The sequence below is a fragment of the Nothoprocta perdicaria genome, unplaced genomic scaffold (genome assembly GCF_003342845.1).
Source record: "Nothoprocta perdicaria isolate Ctin4 unplaced genomic scaffold, notPer1 scaffold_95, whole genome shotgun sequence".
In the NCBI taxonomy this organism is placed as follows: Eukaryota; Metazoa; Chordata; class Aves; order Tinamiformes; family Tinamidae; genus Nothoprocta; species Nothoprocta perdicaria.
In genome coordinates this window covers 2,178,670-2,201,754 of record NW_020456254.1, presented here as the reverse complement: position 1 = coordinate 2,201,754, position 23,085 = coordinate 2,178,670, and the positions used below count along the sequence as shown (strand labels likewise).

The 23,085-nt window shown below is 37.2% G+C and overlaps 1 protein-coding gene across 1 annotated transcript in view; it reads left to right on the top strand.

Moving 5' to 3' along the window:
* Nucleotides 1-6,296: 6,296 nt before the first annotated feature.
* The window catches only part of NCAPG2 (non-SMC condensin II complex subunit G2), a 29,880-nt gene continuing 13,091 nt past the window's right edge, over nucleotides 6,297-23,085 (top strand). Inside the window, exons 1-14 of the mRNA XM_026053005.1 lie at nucleotides 6,297-6,469; nucleotides 6,786-6,890; nucleotides 10,119-10,310; nucleotides 10,594-10,708; nucleotides 11,150-11,307; nucleotides 12,151-12,285; nucleotides 12,481-12,575; nucleotides 13,373-13,442; nucleotides 14,112-14,198; nucleotides 14,859-14,954; nucleotides 19,148-19,273; nucleotides 19,734-19,913; nucleotides 20,448-20,600; nucleotides 22,049-22,271. Coding sequence (XP_025908790.1) covers nucleotides 6,816-6,890; nucleotides 10,119-10,310; nucleotides 10,594-10,708; nucleotides 11,150-11,307; nucleotides 12,151-12,285; nucleotides 12,481-12,575; nucleotides 13,373-13,442; nucleotides 14,112-14,198; nucleotides 14,859-14,954; nucleotides 19,148-19,273; nucleotides 19,734-19,913; nucleotides 20,448-20,600; nucleotides 22,049-22,271 — 1,705 coding nt within the window. The 5' untranslated portion in view covers nucleotides 6,297-6,469; nucleotides 6,786-6,815. The remainder of the gene's footprint in view (nucleotides 6,470-6,785; nucleotides 6,891-10,118; nucleotides 10,311-10,593; nucleotides 10,709-11,149; nucleotides 11,308-12,150; nucleotides 12,286-12,480; nucleotides 12,576-13,372; nucleotides 13,443-14,111; nucleotides 14,199-14,858; nucleotides 14,955-19,147; nucleotides 19,274-19,733; nucleotides 19,914-20,447; nucleotides 20,601-22,048; nucleotides 22,272-23,085) is intronic.

The following is a 23,085-nucleotide window of genomic DNA, read 5'->3' as shown; positions in this document are numbered from 1 at the left end:
TTTCAAACCTAGATGGCCAGCACTGCATGTGCCTTTGCAAAGGAGGTTTTACCACTAATTATATAATATCATTAAATATTTTTGCCTTATAGCTATCATCATGCTCTTGTTTTTTGGCTAGCTCTCCATGATTGGATTTTTAAGCTGAGATGTTTGCAGTCATGCTGCTTTTTGCACGTGATACTTTAATTTAGAAATATGAAAACTAAGTAGTTTAATCTTTCCTGTATGGAGCATTTTGTTCATCAACACTGATGTTATTTTCCACTATGCTGCCCACTGAATTTTCATAAATCATTTTGCAGATCTTTGCTGTTACTGTGGGTTGAAATATCTCTGTGTGACTTTGCCATGTACAGTTTTTCCTGTCATAGGTTCTTCCTGTGCCCGTTCAGATAATAAATAATAGAAACTGCCAGTCTGGCCTTCTTACTGTTTATTTTTTTGCCCTAATGAAAGCCCTCTGTTTATTATTCTTTTATTTCTAGACTCTGGCTGGTCTTTGATGCCTGGTAATGCCACAGTTTCCTGTGATTATTTAACTCCTTTAGTGGTATCAGATCAGGAGTTGGTCACAAGTTTCCTGGAAAGAAATTGCGAACTGAATCTCTGTTCTTTCCTTGTTGTTCAGAAAGGCCTCTTTGCCTTCACATTTCAGACCTACTCCATGATGGTTTTGCCGATGTTTTCTGACTCGCTGTATTTTTGATAAACAATTTTCAGAATCCAGTTGTCTATAGGTCAACCAATGAAGGTTTTGAATTTTACTGGATCACCGGGATGAGTTCCCTAAAACAAACAAAAAAAATGGATACACATTGGATGGTTGTTGCTTCCAGTACTGAATTTCTAGTAAGCTATATTTAATTCTACAACCAGTCTTGCAAGCTGTTAGATTTTTCTACAAACTTGGAGGCATTGACAACTAGGGCTTACCAGGAAGTCCACAAAAATTAATTCCACTTAATAAAGAATATTCAGTAAGACAGTCCTGCACGGGCCTCATTCAACATTAGGGAAATATTTCAACTGGTAAGACGAAATACTTGGAAGTATTTTGCATGTTTCTCTGTTGCTGTGTGCAGTTTGATGTTATCCCATAGCAATGTTTTCCACCTGGAATTGATAAGACCCGTTTATGTGGTTCTGCATGAGCCATGAATGCTCCCCTAGCTCAGGTAAACACGGTAGCCACGGGGCATGTGCTCTACTATAAACCTTTCTGTGGAAGCCAGACAGATGAATCTGGAGTGTGACGAGAGCCCCCATCCAAACAAAGAACTCAAACTGTTTCCAACCTTGTCACTCATACAGGTGACAAATGAGAAACATTGAAAACAAGGTAATGAAAAATGGCTATTCATCACAAAATGATGTTCAAAACAAATGATGTTTTTAGCAGTGCTGGGTTTTGCATTTTGTTAGGCAAATCATTAAGCTTACTTAGATGGCAAGTAAAAGAAATTGCACTTGAAGGTTTAAATATTCAAGCTATTAAAGCTGTTAAATAGCTTTCTGAATAGAGGTATAAACGTTTGCATTTTGGACAGCTTTCATGGTACTTGCTGTCCTTTTTCTAGTTATTGGAAATGTACAAAATAGTTCTAAATGTTCTGTTTATAAAGCATTTTAGTTCTGCTTTTCTTCTCTTGGGCAATCAGACTTTTTTGGAGTTATCAGAAATTTTCAGATCTATGCTTATTAGTGCGCAATCTTCTTCTCGGAAGACACCCTCACATTCCCTCTGATGGTGCTGCAGGCCCTAATGCCAAAACCCGGACGGTTTTGCTGCCTGTTCGGTTTATTTCTTGTACAGTAACAAAGTCATCTGGATCCATGGCAGTTTTAGTGGTGGAAACTGAAGGAATCCTGGGTGAAAAGCAGGGAACAGCTCCTGGGCTCCTCACTGCACCCTGCTCTCCCCCTCTACTCCTATGCATAGCTAAGAACATTCAGTTTCGGGGGACGTTAATAGTTATGCCCACACTTAGTCTGCCAAAGTACTTTTATGAAAGGATATAGTCGTGATGCAGGGGGAAATAAAGCACCTGGTTCAAGTAATTCTGTGATTTGAAACTTCGGGTAGATGAAATTCTATTTTGAGTTCACAATAAATTTAGCTTGCATCTGTGAGCAATTCTCCTAGGTGTTTCATACCTTAAGTAGTTATGCCTATAAGATCAAGGTTGATTATAAAATTCTCTAGAGGAGGTAGCCCAGCTTCAGGAAGACTGTGTGAAACGTGGAGCCAGGCAGAAGCAGCCACGGGTCACACCTGGACCTCAGCGGTTGTGAGGTGTGAGCAAGGAGGTTTCGGTCCGCTCTGGCATAGTTGAGACGTTACCATTCTGCAAGTGTCTGTTTCCGCTACTGCTAAAGCAGATCACGAACGAGGTGAGAACCTCAGTGTATCTAACAAAAATGAAACCCACCCAGCAGCAATGCAATAAACGCAGGGGGAAAGGATATTTAGGGAAAAAGAGGAAATTCTACTAGAAGAAAGACCTTACAAAACAATCTGATGGAAACATCCCAGTCTGACACCCAAGCATGAGTTCCCCTTCCTCAATTCCCTGTTTCTTATTTACACTATACAAAGCGAAGTGGGCAGGAAGTCTCAAGGAGAGCACGGGCTGCTGCTTTGCTCCTCATCCAGATCAGGAACGTGGGGAAGCTCCATCCCCCAGCCCTGGCAAAACCTGTGTCACCACAAGGGTGGAATAAAAGCCGGTATATTCACCAACCAAGGGAAAAGAGTTTTGTTAGTATAGAGCTTTGTTAGAGTTTTGTTACTTATATAAGTAAAGTTACTTATATGTGCATATACACACACGTGTATGTACACACATTCATACATATGATCAACTACAGTTGTATATATGTGGATGTGCATGTGTGAATATATATATAGTCACAGAGAGAAGCAAATCACATCCATCCTGATTCTAATAGATTGATGGAACAGAGATTCTCTTCTGCCTGATGGATGTCTATCACCATGAAGCCTCTCAAAGTGCTTTTAAAATTAATAATACTGATAACAGTATTAATATACTTTATTAATATACTTTGCAAACCATTTTTTTCTTAATCTATAGAGCCTAAAATAGAACAAGGCTTGAAAGGCGACAAAACACTTCTGTGAGCTGTAAATTGCTAATGATTCTTGCTGTTAAAATCAATAGGGATAACGTAATTTAGACACAGCAGATGTGAACGTAGCCTTTTACAGCTGAAAAAAAAGACAAATGTGTTAGACATTTACTCATTGATACATAATATTCTGAAGCTGCCTGTGATTTTATACTGGAAAATGTTTGTTGTTAGAATGAAAATAAGAGGGAAAAAAAAGTGATGCTCCTTGTTTGAAATATTCCATTAAGTTCTTTTATACATAATGAGTTTTCAGGGGTTGTATTTACTGAAGAACAAATGTAGGTATGCAAATGCAATGTAAAGGTGTGTTAAGTAATGGCCATACTGCTGGCGCTCCGCAGCAATTCAGAAACCTCATTTTCACCGTCCACGCGAAGCAGCCGGGAAGCAGGAGCGGGAAGAGCGGCCCCGGATTCCACCTGGCGCCAGGGACACCCGCACTTCCCGGCGGCTCCACACGGGGGCACTTCAGCACCTCGGAAGCACCCAGGGCTCCCAAGGGAGCGGCTGCTCAGCGAGGCTCTTGCTGTTGGAGTTAGCACGGACTTCTCTTTTATTCTTCTGTAATAAATGTTCTTGGTGGGGTTTTTTCCCCCAGTTATTCTCTTAAACTCTAAAACTGCTTCATGTTAGTATTAATAATTTAAGGGAGGTGAGCGGTGTCAAGGTCTAACCACGGCACATGGGAAAGTGTCAGGTGCTTTCGCATCAAGGCTGGCCAGCGGCAGTGCCACCGAGGGCAGACGGAGATGGAGAAGGGCAGCAGTGGGACATTCATCTCTCTCTTTTTGCTGTTTGCAGCATTTACCTAATCTGTGCAGATGGAAAAAAAAATCAAGGAAAATGATGCATGTAAATTATTAACAGCCACCTCAGAGAACGAGCAGGTTCTGTGGATCTTATATTAAGTGTAACACATTATGTCATATGTTCAAAAGGAGTAACAATTCCATAAGGCTCATATATAAAGCGTGCAACAGTCTCATCAGAAACTGTTACCTAGAAAATAACACTGTTAATAGGAAATAAAAGACAATATAAATGCCAAGAAAGTACCATGATGCTCAGGGAGTAACTTGTTTATTTTTACAAGGATGTATAATGTTGGACCATGCAGATTAAAACAGATACTTGATATAGTCCAAACTGTAAGATCCCTGTGAAAGAGACAGGTAATTGAGATCTCTCACACAGGCCACCGACACGAAAAAAAGGCAGGTTTGTGATGAAGCAGCAGCACAAAAGCAAATCTTTATTTGCGGTTGCTCAGCAACCATGTGCGAAGGGCCCATTTTTCATTTCTGCTTTAACTTGACTTGACAGGAAAATGATAATAAATACGAGATTATTATCAACGGGTATAGATTATTTCAAACTGATGAACAGCCATGTCAAAAAGAGGCATGTAATTTAGTAGCCCTTGAAAGAGAGATCATTAGAAAATAGGATTGTAGGTTCATTACTCGCTTTGGGTTCCTACTCCATTCTGCCTCTCTGTTCTCTCTACACCCTTCTTCAAATCAAATCTTTCTGTGTTATCCAGCCTGTTGTTACCTGTGTCAACTTTTAGTTTCAATAATATGAACCCATCATTCTCTGGTTGCTATTCAACACAACCCATAGGCTGAAAGAAATTCTAGCCTGTTTACTAAATCGATATGGGCCGACTAAATAAACAGTAACCAGGTGACTAATGTAGCAGCTAATTAAAGGAGTAATCGAGGTATTAACACAATGTTCAGGCCACACAAGAGACGCAATAACCAACCCCATCATTTCAGTTCTAAAGGGTCTGAGATTTTTTCATACATGCAGAAAGGACAGACATTGTCAAACAACAAATGTCAATTTTAATGCTTTGTATTTACTCTCGCTCTTGCACAATGATGATGGTTGCTCCTGCAAGCTGCTTCATGGCAGAAGAAGAGAGGAGAAGGGAAGGGAAGGGAATCCCAATTTTTGCTACTCTTTTACCTGTGGAGCAGCAAAATGCCCCTTTGATCGGGGGGCTGTGCCTGAAGTTGACGTGTACTGGCTATCACACGTGGGTGTTAGGGCTGAAGGACAAATCTCTCTCATGAGGTGCAGTAACATTAGTCCTCTCTGTATACATGTTTCAGAAGCAACACAGAATAGCAATTAATTATATGGAATAAACATAAAATAAATTTTATTTTTCATTCTATAATTTTCATCAAGTAAGTAAAAGTAAGATAAATAAAAAAAGCAGCTAAATGGTTTAGTCAGAAAACTTTAAAAAATTAAACAGGAAAAGTATTTCAGTCAAACATATACGGGAGGAAATGTCACTGTCCCAGTTTTGAGATATAGCAAGATTAAAGGAGAGTCTATGAAAAAATAAAACTACTGCTGAAGAACATAACTGCTTCTTTTAAAGAGTGAACTTTTACAGATAGTATTCTTAATTCAATGAAATCTGAATCAGATTTTGCTTTGAAAAACACAGTCTGGAAAAGTTCTATCAGATGTGAGATTTTTTGTAGACAACGTTCATTTTATTTTTTGTTGTTGCACAGCAGAGCAACATATACTGCTCCACAGTCATACACTGAAATTAAACAATTTCAGGCAAGCATCTAGTTCTTCCCAGACACTATTATCCCTGGGAAACATTAAAAAATATAACGAAACTGGAAATGCAAAATTGAAAACAACAAATTAAGCCCTTAAAAGAAGGCCTTAAAGTGACTATTTTTAGTTTGCAGAGGAGCTCAGAGGAGTTTGCAGAGGGAATATTACAGAATGGGAAGGCTGTTTGTGGTTAATACAACTGCTCCTGCTCAGTGCAGTTTGAAAAATACTTCCTGATTTACCAAAAAAAAAAAAAAAAAAAAAAAAAGCCTGTTAACATTTTGCTGCGCGTGGTGACGTCACCACCCCTCACGGCCGCCCGCGCCAACGGCTGCGCGGGCGGGACAGCAACTCTCGCGAGACGGGAGCGGTGCGCGCCCCAACGGCTGCGGCGGGAGCGTTCGAACGCGCCGGGCGAGCGCGCGGCGGCGCCGGCGCCGGAACGGGAACAGGAACAGGGACGCGCTCCTCGCGGCTCTGCCCCGTCTCCGAGCAGCTCCCGGGGCTCGCGCCCTTTCCAGCTCCGCGGAAAGGCGCCTTGGCGGCGGGGCGGCCGAACGGGCCCGGCTTTGCTTGGGGCACTCGCCTCATTTCTCTGCCTCTAAACGCGGCGATCACCTTTTCCTCCCTTTCCTGCTGTTGTTGGCCAGAGCCAGTTTTCCAGTTTTTCTGGGAGCGTAGCCCGTCGGTCCATGAGGATTTCTTCCTGTGAGAGTGTCAGGTAAGAGGCCCTTTTAACCCACAAGTTGCTTCCTCCTCTGTTCGGGGTATGTGCGGGACCCTGGGGAGGACCTGGCCAGAAGTTAATTGATTAATCTGGAAAAGGTCATCAGCTTTTAAGGCTTTCCTATTTAATAAATACAGGGAGTTTTAATTTGTCATGCTGTGGACTTATGCGGTTATGAATCTAAACATGCCAAATCAGGTTGAGGAGTGAAAAATTGACTTGTAATGGTTTGTATAAAAAAATGTGAGTTAATATATTCTGTTTGGGTCCAATAGTATTTTGGATATTGATTTTTTTTTTTTTGGTATAGACTTATAAAACAAGGCAAAGAAAGACCATAATGAAGCGTGAAGCCTTTTTAAAAGTTGTGTCTAAGGACTCAATTGAAGATTTCCTGCGTTTTACTCAGATTCCTGTAAGTAAGCAACAATGCATATATATATCGCTAACATATATATAATATATATATATCGCTAAGTCTTAAATCTTTCTCTGTCAGAGGGGCAGAAAATTTTTCCCCATATGTGCTCACATAATAGCCCATATGTGGAAATAATAGCACTTTTGCAGAAAATAAGTTGAACTTACTGGAGCATAGCTGAAAAAGCACAATCTGAATTTGTTCCTATGTTACAAAGCAGCTCATGTTTAAATACTTGGTTGTTGTATATAGTTTGCAGCTTTAGAATAATGGTTAATGCAGCAATAACAGTAGAAAAATATTCATTTGCTACTGAGAAAGTTTTGTTTTTTAAATATGGACCCATAAAAGAGTAAGTTTGCTGCTGTATAACAAATGGGAGCTAATATACAGACCTAGCAAAGACGTGTTTTGGTAGCATTTTTTCACCGATTTGATAGTTTAGGCCATCTACTTCTTTAGTCAACATACAATTGTATTTAATAATTCTTTCCACCACTGAATGTTCTGGAGATATGATGGAGATTAATAGATCTCTAAAGGGACCATGGAGAAAGGGCAGGGAGAAGAACAAAATAAATCATGTCAGGGTGAAGTAAAGTACAGTTGAACTTTGTGTTCACAGGGGGACAAATTAATTTATTAATGAAACATAGATATGAAACCTATCGCATCTACAATTGTTATCATGCTAATAAGCTTATAATTATTTGTGTCCCAAACGCTGCTGAGAGTTTCTTTGTCCAAGTATTTTGAGCTTTCCGGTTACAACTTGGCATTTTCTTATGCTAAAGTCAGGGGCACAACTTTATTCATGGATTGCCTTTTCTTCAAAGCTCCTTCCCATTATTTTTATATTTCTCCCCAAATCACTTTGAAAAGAAATTGTTCTGCTTAGGATAATATAGGATACTTTCTCTTTCCTTGTTGATGGTCAAGTTTCTTCTCCCTTCTCCATCCACTAACTGATCCTGATATTCGTCATGGTCTCTTCATATTAAAATTTGCTTTTCTGACCCCGTGTCTTGGAGAACAATATGATGTGGGTATCATTTTTGCATCACCCATTCACAAGAGCTCTTACAACAATGTGCAGCCATCTATTGCTTGTAAAACTGAATTACTGTGCCAAAACGGAGCCCTCTTGTATTTTAGAAATGAACTGTTTGACACATCCCTTTTGCCGCAGTTTAGTAGCCTCTATCCTTTTAGTTTCTAAGCTTCAGTTCCAATTCCCTAGCCAACACCTCTGGAAACTGATTATCACAATCTCTAAAGAAAGTATCGGTTTTAAAATAGCCTAAGTTCCTTCATGGTGAAAGAGAAAAGGAATATCCAGGCTAGATTGCTCTTTGATTGTCGACCAGACTTGAGCAGTTTTATTCATTTTTCTCTCCAAACATTTTTAAATAATTGTCCTCCTTTCTGGAGGAGGCTGTGGTGGTATATTTTGTTCTTTGGAAGTTGGTGTGTGGATATAGGAAAAAAAGGAGAAAGTTTTTTTTTTTAATAGAAAAAAAGAATTTTTAGTCTTATAACTTTCCTTACTTTGCATATTGTATTTATTCCTATGATTCTACCTATTTTGTGCTCTAGCCTCAGAATTGACCTTTTTCACGTTTCAAGTTTTCTTTTTAGCATTCCTACCATTTCAGTGTCTCCCATTCCTGTCCTCCTTTTAATTTTCTTTTTACCTCCTCTCATTCTTTCATTTGATTCAAATACTTTTAAATTCTATGGATTTGCTACTTTCCCTTTGTTTGATTTGGGCTTTCCTGTTTTCTTTCTTTTATTATTGAAAGGTTGCTATACTGCTTCTCAAAATCTTTATGGAATTCTGTTGAATTTCCCATTAAATCCAAGCCAAGAAAACATAGTATTTCTTAGCGATATATGTGACTAATTTGTATTTTTTTTCCATCATTCAATGACATCCTTTTCCCTAATAGGTTTTGGAGTAATTCTGCTTCATTTCATCCCAAGGAATGAACCAAAAGCTCTAGTCTTATCATGAATACATTCTTTTTGTTCAAATCAGTGCGATCTTAATATCTTATCTTTTGGGTTTGTTTGAAGTAGAGGCCTACACAACTCCCTGTGCATCCATGCTTAATTGTTTCTCTTTCCAGCTGTAGGATGGAATAGACATTTTGCTATAAATATGTAACAGAGCTTTCTCCTCTTAGCTTTCTGGGAACCTTTCTGGGAACTTCACTGTTGCAAGTTGCATCTCAAAAATCTTCAGAACCTCTTGATCTTTGTCCGTTTTTGCCTGTCTTCTGCTCTGTTTTTCCTATGTGTGTTCCCTTTCCTGCTCTTGATGCTAATAGGCTTTCCACATCTGAGTTATATCTGAGACCCTAGAAGGGGTCTTATGAGGAAATCATTCAGACTGATCTCCTGGTGAAGTGGATAACCCCTATAAACCAAAGAAGTTATTTTATGTAATTAAATATGTCAAGGATACTGCTCCTCTTGGAGCTCTAGTTTTGAGGATATACGAGCACTTATGGAAAGTTGCCAAATGTACCAATGTGACAAATGTTAGAAGAATATTAAAGGATATTAGCAGACATTTTATATGTGATGGAGAATCCTCCATCCTGAAGACTCTTGAACTTCAACAGAAGTGTCTTCTGTACTGACTGGTCCTGAACAGATGACAAAGATTGTTTAATGTGGTGCCTGCTACCTCAACTGACCAAATTGCAAAGTCCTCTGTTATAGAAACTAATGGTGCCTCAGGAACTCCAGATCTGACTTTCCATTAAGTAGAATTTAAGAGGAGAATATGGAGTTAATGTGCTCAGGAATTAGTTGGGAAGCTGGGATCAGGGAAGGTAATTTCACCAGTTCTCAAATCTCTAGCTAAGAGAATGAAATTTCTTCCATCAGGGATGGAGTATTGCGAACACATGAAAGAGAATATGATGTTGTAGGGACGTGGTTTATGTTCAGTGGTATTGGTATCAAGGAATAAAGACTTTATTCTTAAAAGAGTTTCTGTAGTTTCCTGATAATGTCAACTAACAGGAGTAACAAGAAACAGAATTTTCTCATGCTGCTTTTTAAAGAAATACAACTTTCAGGATATACTTTATTACTTCAAAGGAATGGCAAATAGTTCTTATTCTCAAGGCATATGTTAATTTTAGGAAATGTAATGATGAAATAAAAGCTATTTCACTGATACATGTGTAATGCCTTATAACCATTTCACAGAAAAACACATTTGATCCATTTGACTTAAATGAGCTACTTCAAGAACTGCCAAGAAAACAAAAAGAAGTACTGTGGGAGCGGCTGACACATCTATTGACACAGATTTTGATGGAGAACCCTGTGGAAAAATGGCAGAGGACTGAAGATGATGAAAATAATGATGATATGGAAGTTGAGATAACTCCAGAAATGGTAAAAATCTCCTAAAATAAGTATATGACAGGTCGTTATGACAAGCTGACTGGAGTCAAAAGCCTTTTCAAATATTTTGAAACCATTATGTTTTAAATTTATGCCTCTATTGCTTTTGAACTTTATTGCTTTTGGATGCCAATACACTCTGTTCAGAATGGAAGCAGAATAACGTTTCATTTTTGCTTTCCGTTACTAAGAGTTGTTGTCATAGTTATCCTCTGACTATAAAGTAGCCTGCAGAATTTGGTCCTCATCTTTCCCACTCATCCCCTGTCTCCAGAAACAAACTGTAGCTGTGATCCAAGGAGTGACAGCCGTAGTTATTGCTTCCATACCTGTAGTGGATGAAAACGTGAACTACAAAGCTCTTCTAGAATGTGCTTTTATATTAAATGGTACGTATATGTCCGTCATGGAATGTACTTTATACTGTATTCCAACTGATGAGTGTATTAGACTTTTTGCTTAAATACCATTTCATTTCAGAATGTATTGATTCATTTCAGTCAGGTAAAAATGCCAAAGTTGATACTGATGTGAGTTCATATTAAACAAAATTAAGGGATTGTTACATAAAAACAAATGATGTAGTCTTAAAGATGTGATTTATTTTTTCTTCTTATCTCTGCGCTGAATGATTCTCTTACTATTGATCGAATAACCAAAACCTTAAATTAACATACCTGTTACACCCACAATAGGAATAAGTCATTTTTAATAAGATGTAAAAACATGGAAAAAGCTAGCAGACATCGTCAAGTGCATGTAGAATTGACTAGTGTTTTACAGGATTAATATAAATCATTACAATAAATAATTACTTTATAATTTTGTAGGTATTCTTCCTGCATTGCCTGAGGCTGAAACAATCCTACAGGATGCCATCCAGCGAATATGTGAACTTTGGTGGGAGAAAGGACTGGAAGGGAAGGAACAGCTGGGAAAAACTGCATTTATTATCCTGCTAAGAAAAAGCCTGAATAAAGCTGCTACGGTATCGTGAAACTATATAGACTTTTAAGTTATTACTGAATGTTCTAAGAAACAAAACTGCTCCACAATACTCTCTTTCCCAAGTTAACTTGTTTTCACTGTCTTAGTGCTTTTTAACTAATGATCCCTTAGAATGCATGTTGGTTACAAAGCATCCTTTGGAGGTTGCATGCATAAACAAGACTTGAAAATGTTGTCTTCTTTAGAATAAACTCTTAGGATTTTTAGCATCAGTATCACAAATGAACTATTATTTTACAGTCTTTTTTAATTTACTTGTTTCTGAAGTCCAGTAACCAAGGATTCAGTAGCACTTTTGGTTAATTCAGCAACTTGTAGAGACTTCTTGTATGGGATGCTGAATTTTCTGTTACTCTATAATATTGACTTTTTTTTTAACATATTTCTCTACTAATTGATTGAAGTCCTTCTTTTCTAATTTGTAAGTTACTTAGAGCAAAATGACATGCATGTTTTTGCACTAACCCAATGTTTCTTTCACTCATCCCTTTCTTTTATTTTTCGCTATGAACAGTGGCTTTTACTGCAAAAAATTTTCAGAAGTGGCATAGTTATCTATTTTGCATAAAATGTCAGCTTGCTCTCTGCCTATCTTCGGTTGTTGGAAGTCAGTGTTTCCACACTTATGCCTATTTGTCATCTTTGTGATGGAAATAAAAGTTGTTAATTTTGCCATCCAATGATCTCCTAATATCTGTACCAGTGCATTTCATATTCAGGGTTAAAAATCCTGTAATTGATTCTTCATTTTAAAGGTTCACACTTCTACCTGCTTCACTATAATGCAGCAGGCATCTTTTTCGTTCCTCCCGTCCTCTCTCAGGGTGCAGATATAGTTCGTCTGTGGAATCTACATCAGACCTTACTGTGTTTTGATTACGACTTGGAGGAGAGTAATGTAGTCAAGGACTTGTTGCTTCAGTGTTTTATGAGCATAAAACACATTAAGAAAGAAGAGGTAGGCAAAAGCTTATTCTATTTTAAAAGTTTGTTTCATTTGACCCGTAACCCTATATTTATTTACTCTTTTTTTGCAGCAGCAGCTTTTAAATTGGGGCATCCTCTGTATATTTATATGTTTATATCTATACACACACACACACACACACACACACAAAATATATATATTTTTTCCATTTACTCTTTTCAACAGGGAAGAAGATTCTTGAGTTTTTTGTTTGGCTGGAATGTGAACTTCATTAAAATGATCCATGGAACTGTTAAAAACCAATTACAGTTTTTTCCAAGGTAAGAACCACAGATATTCTTAATGAGTATTAAGAGCTTGGCTAAAGTTTTCTTTGTCTCAAGTTCTAAAATACCTTGTATGTTGACAGAAAATATCTGAATGCAGAGGCTTAGAAATCTACTGAATAAAATGAGTGTATTGTGTCAATAATTTCATGTAATAGCTGCCTTGCACATACCTACGTATACAATTATAGGTGTAATAAAATGCTTATTTAGCATTACCTAAAGCAAATTGCTTTTCTATAAACTGCTGTACTACTTGCAGTATTAGTGTTATAGAATTGCAGATTTTTCTTCTGTAAGGTGTTTTTATTTTTGTATATGTGTATGTATCATATATATGACTTATGCATTTCTTGTGTTTTTGTTTTTCTTGTGAGCAATCTACAATTTAATTTGATAACATACTGTATAGGGATGTACTAATGAGAAGTACCTAGAAAAATCATAGCCAAAAAAACTGACTCATGGGTGAATAATGTGTTTTTTTTTTTTTTTTCCTTTCCTTATTCAGTGAAGTGTGGTCAAAATAATTCTTCATATTCACTTTCAGTTAGAATATAAATCCATAGATCTTTCACTAACAACTTATGCATTCATTATGAGTGCTATGAGTGCTAAAATATCTGAGCTAATATTTTAACTTTTCCACTGCAAGAGATTAAAAAGTATTTTTCCCATTTATTTGTTTTTTCCTTCATCCTCCCTTCTCCCTCCCTCCCCCCTTCATGTTAGTATTTTATTGAAACGTATGTGTGTATGGTTAAGTTGATGTTTCTTGTGTATTAATATAGATCCCTGATGACATACATTTCAGAAGTGTACTTCAGGGCTTGGAAGAAGATGTCAGAGGAGACCTTAGAGGTAATGCTATACTTGATCTCACAGTTGGATAACTTTGAGCTTCAAGGTAAATGTATGTGAATTCCCAACCTCAGGGAGGTTCCTAAGCAAGCCAAGGAAAAGGGTCTTTTCAACGTGCTCAAGGAATGAGTGAGTTGCACTGGCCACTGTGATTGCCCTGATTGCAGATAAGTGCTTTTAACTCAGCCACTGAAATACTCCCTTATACAAATTGCATTTAAGCAATGTGTTTTAAGCACAGTAGTTAGTTACCTGAGTAACATAAGCTTTTATTCAGCTTTTGCAGGTCTATATATATCATAGCATCATATAGCATCACATACTTATCTAGGTTTTATGAGTTTGCGTGGAAATGATCAAAAGCATAATCAGGACACCATAGCCCTGCCAGATTTCAGATGCCAAGTAACTCTCATGTACAACATGGAGATACTTTTGAATTACAAACTTTGCTCTGAGAAACTCTGAGAAACTAATGAATTATGTATACTAAAATTATGAAATCTACTTGTGCTGACCTAGCATGGAAAACTTTGAGTCAAGCAGAAGCCAAATAAGAAATAATATCTAACACTGTTTTCAGTTGTTTGTATTGGAGAAAAATGCAACTTGCTGGGTAGTGTACAATAATTACAATTATTAATATTTCTATATGTGTTTTCAATGTAGATACTTGAACATAACTGTATTCAGGACTTCATGCATCATGGAATACACCTTCCCAGAAACTCTTCTGTTCATTCTAAAGTGAGAGAGGTAAGTTCCTACAGGCCATGACATGAATTAGAGTGTCAAAATCAGATCAGTTACTAGAAAGGGTAAATTTTCCTCTTCATACTAAAATACTTTTCACTCTTTCCCTGATGAAGTCTAATCAAAGACATCAACGATCCTCTATTCATCTTGGGTTAGGTCTGTCATCCTGATGTATAAATAAGATGTACGTAGTCTCTTCATATGTTCAATTCACTCTTCCACTGTAACATTGTTTTTGTGGATTCCGTTCACAGATTTCCATGTCTAGACCTAGTTGTGAGCATTGTGACTTCAAAGCTGATACTTCTTTTCAAGTTGTCCAGTGTTTCAGATAGGGACTTTATTTTATATCAAGTTGCATGAGGTCCTTTATTTTTTCTTCCTCTGCATTTTTTTTGTTCTTTCTTTTATCTTCATAATCCTGTTATGAAAATAGTACAGATTTTTGCTACTAAGCACAGGCTTTTTTAAAGTTCAGAATCACAAGGAGTGTTGATGCTTGCTTTTTTTCAATGCATATATATGTCTAATTTTATTATTCTCCATAATATGCTAAATCCTCTTGTCCTTATGTAAAAGAAAGGTGGGTTTTTTGTCTCATCTACAACTCTGAAAACAATGTACAACTATATATAAGTATTTTATTTTTTTCCTTTGTAGATGCTGAGTTATTTTCATAAACAAAGTAAAGTTCGTCAGGGAGTTGAAGAAATGCTATATAGGTTGTATCAGCCTATCCTTTGGAGAGCGCTGAAGGTAATTGTCTTTTTCGCAGTACAGGGCTATCTTTCTCTAATGGTCAAGCTTTGGGTTCCCTTCTTTGTTCTGTTTTAATGGCTTTTAAAGTTAAGTGGCTAGGGGAAAAAAAAATCAAGTGTGTTGATCATCTTGATTGTATCAGAGTAACATTGCAAGTTTATGCTATCTAATTTCTGTGAGTAGAATTTGCTTATGTAATTCAGTTTGGTTTATTGGTTTGTAGGTTTCTATACTCCTTTCTTTTCTACAGGAGTCCTTTCTAGGATTGCAGTTGGCTGTGGGGCTAACGCTACTTTTGTTCTTCTCATCTTTTCAGGCAGGGAATGACTTGGAATATTTTATTCTGTTTTCCAAGATCTTTTTAATGCACAAATAATCAATGCTTCATTGATTAAGGCCAGAAATGTCCACAGGGTTATTTGCTCTGACGTTTTGTTTAATACTCTCCTTAGAATGTAACTGAATTAGATTATTTGTGCTGAAGCATTACTTAGAGATAATCCTTTTTTCTACTATGATGGTCTGTATGAACTGCATGCTGTTAAAGTGCCCTTATTCAAGCATTCAGAAAGAAATTTGTTTTCTAGCCCTTTTTGGGCAGGTATCAAAAATATTCATTGTAGATTTGCAGTAGAACCCTGGGAGAAAATCCTGATTTCAGAAGTGGTTGACATTTGTAACAGCAGCTGTTCATAACTTGGTTCTAATGCTGGAAGCATTAGAAGAATATTGGAGGTCCATCTCAATTTCAGGATTTTTTTTTCTGTCTGACAGCTTCTGCGTAGATTTACACTTAAGCACTTTAAGCTTGGAAGTTGAGAGGCATATTGATTTAATCATGGACTTTTTTTTTAATACATAGCAAAATGGTCCCTTTCTTGCAAACCCAGATTTTGGAACATTACCAAGAGGGTTGTATAAAACTAAACGTAGCAATTATATGAATCATACAATGATTCAGTGTGAGGGAAACTTTGCATTCTTAATGTATCAGTAAAATATTTGTGATCCTTAAAAAGAAACATGTGACTGAATCAACTTAGCAATTTATTTTCACATATACCACTGACTTGGGTTTGACTTTAGTATAGATACTTAATTTTTCTTTTTCATGTGCCACTGAGCTGTTTGACTTTTTAAGAGGATGATTTCTGTAACTTAGATACAGACCTAAGTAGGGAAAACTCTAAGCTTCCCATCTAGTAAGGAATCCTCTCCTAAACTTGAAATTGCAGTTTAATTTTAGATAAATATCTTATTCTGAAAGACTAGCCACATAACAGAAGGGAAAATCACGGAATGGCTTCTTTACCCTTCTGTTTTGTAAAAATGGGAAAATACATCAGTTGTTATAAAATCATACAATCCTTAAGGTTGGAAGGGACCTCTAGAGATTATCTAGTCCAACCCCCGCTGCACACACAGGGTCACCTAGAGCATGTGGCTGCGCCCAAGCGGGTTTGGAAGATCTCCAGAGAAGGAAAATCCACAACCTTTCTTCGCAGCCTGTTCCAGGGCTCTGTCACCCCCACTGTTAAGAAATTTTTCCTTAAGTTCCTGTGGAACTTTTGATACTTCAGTTTGTGGCTATTTCCTCTAGTTCTATCAGTGGCCACCACTGAAAAGAGGCCGGCCCCTTTATACGCACTGGTCAGATCCCCCCTCAGCCTTCTCTTCTCCAGGCTGAACAGACCCAGCTCTCTCAGCCTTTGCTCATAGGGCAGATGTTCCAGGCCCCTGATCATCCTGGTAGCCCTGCGCTGGACTCTCTCCAGCAGCTCCACATCCCTCTTGTACTGGGGAGCCCAGAACTGGACACAGTCTCCAGAYGTGGCCTCACCAGGGCTGTGTAKAGGGGGACGATCACCTCCCTTGACCTGCTGGAGACGCTCTTCTTAATGCACCCCAGGAACCCGTTGGCCTTCTTGGCCACCAGGGCACACTGCTGCCTCATGGTCAACTTGTCGTCCACCATGACACCCAGGTCCCTCTCTGCGGGGCTGCTCTCCAGAAGGTCAGTGCCCAGCCTGTCCTGGTGTCTGGGCTTATTTCTCTCCAAGTGTAGGACCTTGCACTTGCCCTTGTTGAACTTCATGAGGTTTCTCCCCACCCAGTTGTCCAATGTTCAGGTTATAAGAATAAAGGAATTGTATGATGGTCTGTTTTGAAACTGCCTTACATCTTTCTTAATAAACTGCTCATTTTGCAAATCTTTTATGTTGCATAAGCCTTGTGACTTCTACTTAGATGTTTATAAAATATTTTAACTTTATAAGCCTTTACAATATTGGCCCTTATATAACTTATTTAGATTTGCTTATATCTTTATTATGGAAAGTGCATGTTATGTACAAGCACAGTGGAGACGGCTGATGCAGTGATTGATTTTTAATGTAAGAAGCTATATAAATATAAAATATGGTTAATCATTATGAGATAAATAGTGTTTAAGCATTTTTTTCAAGCTTAAAAAACAAGAACTGCCCTTTCAAGAGGTAAAGCTGTTGATAAAGTTGCCATTAGAGACCTTTTTTTCTGCAAAAGGTTAATATTTCATAAAAATTTGAAGTTAATTTCAGTATTGTGAGGTCTGGTGGAACTTAAAGCTCTGAAAATGAACTGAAAAAAAGGGAAAATTTTTGTATAAAAAAGGGAAAGTGTATAAACTTTTTTTTGTATATAAAAAGGAAAGTTCTGAAAAATCTACAAGATACACAAGCATAAAGCTAAAGAATCGTTATCCATTTAAATAGCCAAAGGCTCCTCTTCTATGTGCAATTTAGTGTAGAATAAAATAGCATGTGATTTTTTAAAGTCCCCATGGAATTTATTTCTAACTCTGAGGACACTTATTCTGTAATAAAAGCCTGAACATGCAAAGACATTTGAGATAAATTCCAATTAATTAAGAGTAGAATTTTAAAATATGGGTACACAATTCAGAATTAAAATGAGCTTAAGAGAATTCAATGCAATGCATATAAAGTTTATCAAAACTAAGTTTCTGAAATTGCCCTGGTAGGTGAGGTCTAGGTTATTGCACAAAAGCATACTTTAAAATAATTAATTTTCATAGGAAACACTAGTGTGAAAGAGCTATTTCCCTCTCATTTTATATATAGACTTGCTCTGCGTTAGTTTCTCAATACAGGCAAGCCCCAAGTTAAAAGTTTTTCTTCCTTTTAATGGGACATAATTACAATTCCTGACTGCTTGGACCCAAAATCCAAATGGAATTTTTCATTCCTCTTCTTTCCAAGCGAGCCTCTCTTCCCCTCCTTCCACGCAAGCCAGGCTGCCCTCATCGCACTGCTCACATCTTAAATATAGGGTGGTTGTGTGGTTAGATCTCAGCTTTCTTCTGAGATGACTTAAACTTCTTTTATTTATTTATTTTCTTTAATCTCTTTACCTGCTATCTGTTCTCTATCCCTTATTGTGCTTAAAAGGGAAATTACTTTTCACTATTGTGTGTCTAAACACACTTTGTTTTCTTACATTTGCAGCTCCACAGGCAGGAAAATGGGTAGTGTAGTACACTAAAAAAAGCTACAAATGATCCAATATCTGAGGGTTTTGAGGCTTATTTTGATATTTGGAGGGCTGCCCAGAGCTCAGAAGACAGTCCTATTATTCATGTGCATAGATGCAGAACTGAATATGCTCTTTAGATAAGCTGTTTTCTGGCCTTGCTGGTACCTAGTCTAAAGGTACTTCTTGAAGAAATAGACTTGAACTCCTCACATAAATTCAGATATAGATGAAGAATTTATCAGTGAAAACTTTACTTGAATTCAGGGTTCTGTATCTCAAAGGGAAGCATTAATGATTAATACCAAAGCATATATGTATAGTGACTAACTGCTTTTAACTTACTCGGAGTTAAAAAAGACTCCCTGACTCTGATTTCAGGAACTTTGATTAAAAAATAAGGCTTGATAAATATAGAGAAGTTACAGAAACAAAGGATTTTTTTTTTAACCTTAAGCTCCTGCCCGCTGAGTAAAACCTGAGTCACTAGTAGAATTAGGTTTCAAAACACATTGATTCTTAAACTTTCCAAACCCAAGATTTATTAGAAGAAATAAAACTTTGCCAGAAGTGTTGAAAGCATTATATGCCAGATATGCTTTTTGATAATAAAAATCTCTACCTACTGAAAACTGTCTTTTTCCCTGGCTTTATGACAGGCCAGGAACTCAGAAGTTCGCTCGAATGCAGCGTTCCTGTTTGTTGATGCTTTTCCTATCCGTGATCCCCATTTTAACACAGAGGAGATGGACAATGAAATTCAGAAACAGTTTGAAGAACTTTTTGTAAGTTTCAATGTGTGTTTTAAAAATGAAACTTTTAGCAAGGTTAAGTCAAAAATAAGCTGTTGTTGCGGTTATAGAAGTTGTGGAGTTTAAGTGAAGTGTGTATATGCAGATGTGGCAAACAGAAAATACAAAAGGAGAAAAATACTCATAAATACTCTAAATACTCATGAATGCAAGACTTACTAGAAGGTGTGGAGGTTTTGTATTTTTTTTGTTAGTGTTTTAAAAGTTGAAATTCCAAAATTACTGAAAATCTTGGACAATGTTTTATTTTGAAATTTAGTTTACTTCATAATAAAATACCTTGGGGAAATATTAATATTATACTTCTTTCATAAAATGACAATTTACATAATGCTCAAAAGACAATAGTAATATTTGCTCATGATAGTTTATTGTTAAATAGTGGTGGAGTCGCACTAATATACTCCCATTTTTCTTCTCTTGTTTGTTTTAGAACCTCTTAGAAGATCCTCATCCAGTTGTCCGCTCTACAGGGATACTTGGAGTTAGTCAGATAACATCCAAATACTGGGAGATGATTCCCCCAACAATTCTTGCAGACCTTTTAAAAAAACTGATTGGAGAGCTGGCATATGATGTAACATCTGCTGATGTTCGCTGCTCTGTTTTTAAAGTAAATCTTTTCTGTAAATTTAAAATTATTGTCACTTTTTGCCTTTTACTTGACTAACTCAAGGAAATGACTTAATCTGCCAAATTATTGATGCGATAAAATTCCTATAAATGATATATACGTATGAACTAATGCCCTTTACAAGGGTTAATTGTTCTATTTTGTGATTCCCAGCCACTTTGAATCTCTGTTCCCATACTTGCTGATAAATTTAAGCTGTTGATAATTCGATCATCTTATCTATTAGAAATTACGCTTTCATTTAAAAATGCGTGCAAATGGGTCCCAATATGTTTCTATTTCACTAGGTTTAACCCATGCCTTGGTGTGCAGGTTTACATCCTGATTTTGGAGCCCACTGTTTCTTAGTTTTCAATGAACACACCTGGAGACTGTGTCTCTGGAAAAGCCTTTCCCTACTGCCTCTTCTTGATTTAGCCCCAGAAGTGCCGTAATCCAGTTCAACAATATTAGTTACCTCTCTTTGTAAGTTGCTCTTTGGATATTTTTAGTTAGCATTTCTTTCTCTTGCAGTGTCTGCCAATAATTTTGGACAACAAACTAAGTCACCCATTACTGGAGCAGCTCCTGCCAGCAGCCAAGCACAGTCTCCATGACAATTCTGAGAAAGTGCGGGTGGCTTTTGTGGATATGCTGCTCAAAGTTAAGGCTACCAAAGCAGCTAAGGTAGGATAAATTGCATGATAGGTAACAAACAGAAGATTAAAACCACAGTATTTATTTTAAAACTATGTATGTTTGACTGCTGCAGTAATCCTAAAAGGAGAAAAAACATGTTTAATGTAGTCATAATAGTATGTCATAATAATGTAGTCAGAATTTTAATGCTGGACTTACTCTTTTTATATATTTAAGCATATAAATGATGCTTTATTTTTAAGTTTTGTGAAATGCTCTCTTGGTTATTTCTCTCCATTTTAGGTTTTTTGTTTGGGTTTGGGGGGGTAGGGGTGGGGAACAAGGAAGTTCTTCCAAAGGTAGGTAGAAACCTGAAAGCGCTTTTTTAGTTATTTCATAAATTCTACTGACATTATGGTGTTCACAGAGAATATTTATAAATTGATTGGTCCTAGTGTCATGGTCAGCTTGCAACTTTCTATATTTCTCAAAGGAGCTACCCATAAGAAAAACCTGGATATTTTTAAGGAAGAGATTTTTATAGAGAGATCGGAAAGTTTACTTTCTAGTTGAGATATATGGGGGAAAGAAAAATATTTATTTCCTGGCTTGGGATTGTTGTGATTTGAAGTAGATCTAGTGTTTCTCTGCACCTAGGCACTTTTCCCAGCAGCTGCTGGTATCATAAGCTCAGGTCACTTTCTCCCTTTTTCAAAGCCTAACATCTTTATGGACTCGCCCTCAGAAGACAAACAGTAGAAGTCATGTATGTAGGTGGAGGTTTTCTTTTTATAGTATCTTTTTCTATATTTTAAAAACCTTTCTCTATTCTGTGGTGGACCCTTAGGGAGATGCTACTCAGCCCACTGGCATTAGCGTGCCTTTGGCTTCTCCTGGTCCACAATATCAGTGGCTTACTGGTTTCACTTTTATATTTTCAGTCCTGGCTTTGTATTTTGCTAAGCCTGCTTTTTTTAGGACATATGCTAGGCACATACATACCTGTGACTTCATATAGTGCATCTGTCGTTTAGGGGGGAGTTAAGCCTTGAACAAATGCTTCATTTGGCAGAGTTTTAAGCCTGCAGCACCCAAAGAATATATCTCTAAAACAAGAGTTACCTGCTTGCCAAATATACGCATTTCACCTAATAATAATCTATAATTTCACAGGTACTCTGCAATTTTTCCTGTACCAAGGATTAACTCTTCACAATTTATGACTCCAACATCAAAAAGTTGACTGCAGTTTGCTGGTATATGGTTTAACAGACCAGCATCTACAGTCATGAACTGATCTGATATTATTATTAATATATACTAAGATACAAATAAGCTTAAGGCTATAGAAATGCTTACGCTGTTTGGGTAGATATTATTTTGTGCAGGAAACTGTGAAAACACTGTTAATAATGTTAATTCCTCCTCTCTCTCTCATTTTTTTTTTCTCTTTCTCCTTCCCCGTAACTTTCTCAATTTCTTCTCTCTTTAAAAAGTTCTGGAAAATCTGTCCCATGGAGCATCTTCTGGCTCGTCTGGAAGTCGATTCACGGCCTGTGTCGCGGCGCGTCGTGAATCTCCTGTTCAACTCCTTCTTCCCCGTTAACCAGCCTGAGGATGTGTGGTGTGAACGCTGCGTTACTCTCATCCAGATGAATTCAGCAGCAGCTCGAAAGTTCTATCAATATGCTTATGAGTATACTGCCCCCACCAATATAGGTAAAGTACAAAACATCTAGAAATACCATTTTCACACCACATGATTGCTCCATAGTTCACGGTTTTTGACATTCTCAACACCTGTATTAAATGCTGGTAGTTTCAGTTCTGGGTTTTGTCAACAATGAAGAAAGCAAAAATGATTCTTTAGTTCTGGACTACACTCACTCGCCTATGTCCTTGTTTGATCTCTCTTTCTTCTTCCACCTTAAAACTGTTTAAGCCAATGAAGTGAAAATATTTCTAATAATCTGATTATCTGGGATGGATAGTATTTTAAAGTTGCTCAGAGAAGATCTAAAAAGCCCTCTTCCACATTAAAAGTGACAACACTACATACCACAGCAATCACCTTTTGGAAAAGACTTCTGTTTTGCCAAGTAAAATGAACATTTTTATTTCCAATGAATCCTGATACCATAAAAAAAGTAATTTGCATGGACTACTTAGGCACAAAGTTCAAGCCATTTCCTCTTTTCCAATCCTCACTTGTGGCAGGTAGTTTTGGAATAACATGTGCTAATGTAGTGCGCCAAGTCATTTTTTTCAGTGCAGGTGGCAACCCTTTCTCATTTATTCAAGGAGAGTTCCTCATTAAGGACTGCAGTGATTAGGCCTCTGCATCTTTCATTAAATAATTGGGATTTACATCTGAGGAGATGTGTTTTGAATATTGTTCATTAAATGAATAACTATGTCAGATGAATGTGGAAAGTTCCTCTGGGCCCAGTTTGCATGTGAGCCTTTGTTAATGTAGCTATTTCTTTTTTTTAAAATCTGCAGACTGTCTTAACAATGAAATTACAGAAAGTAC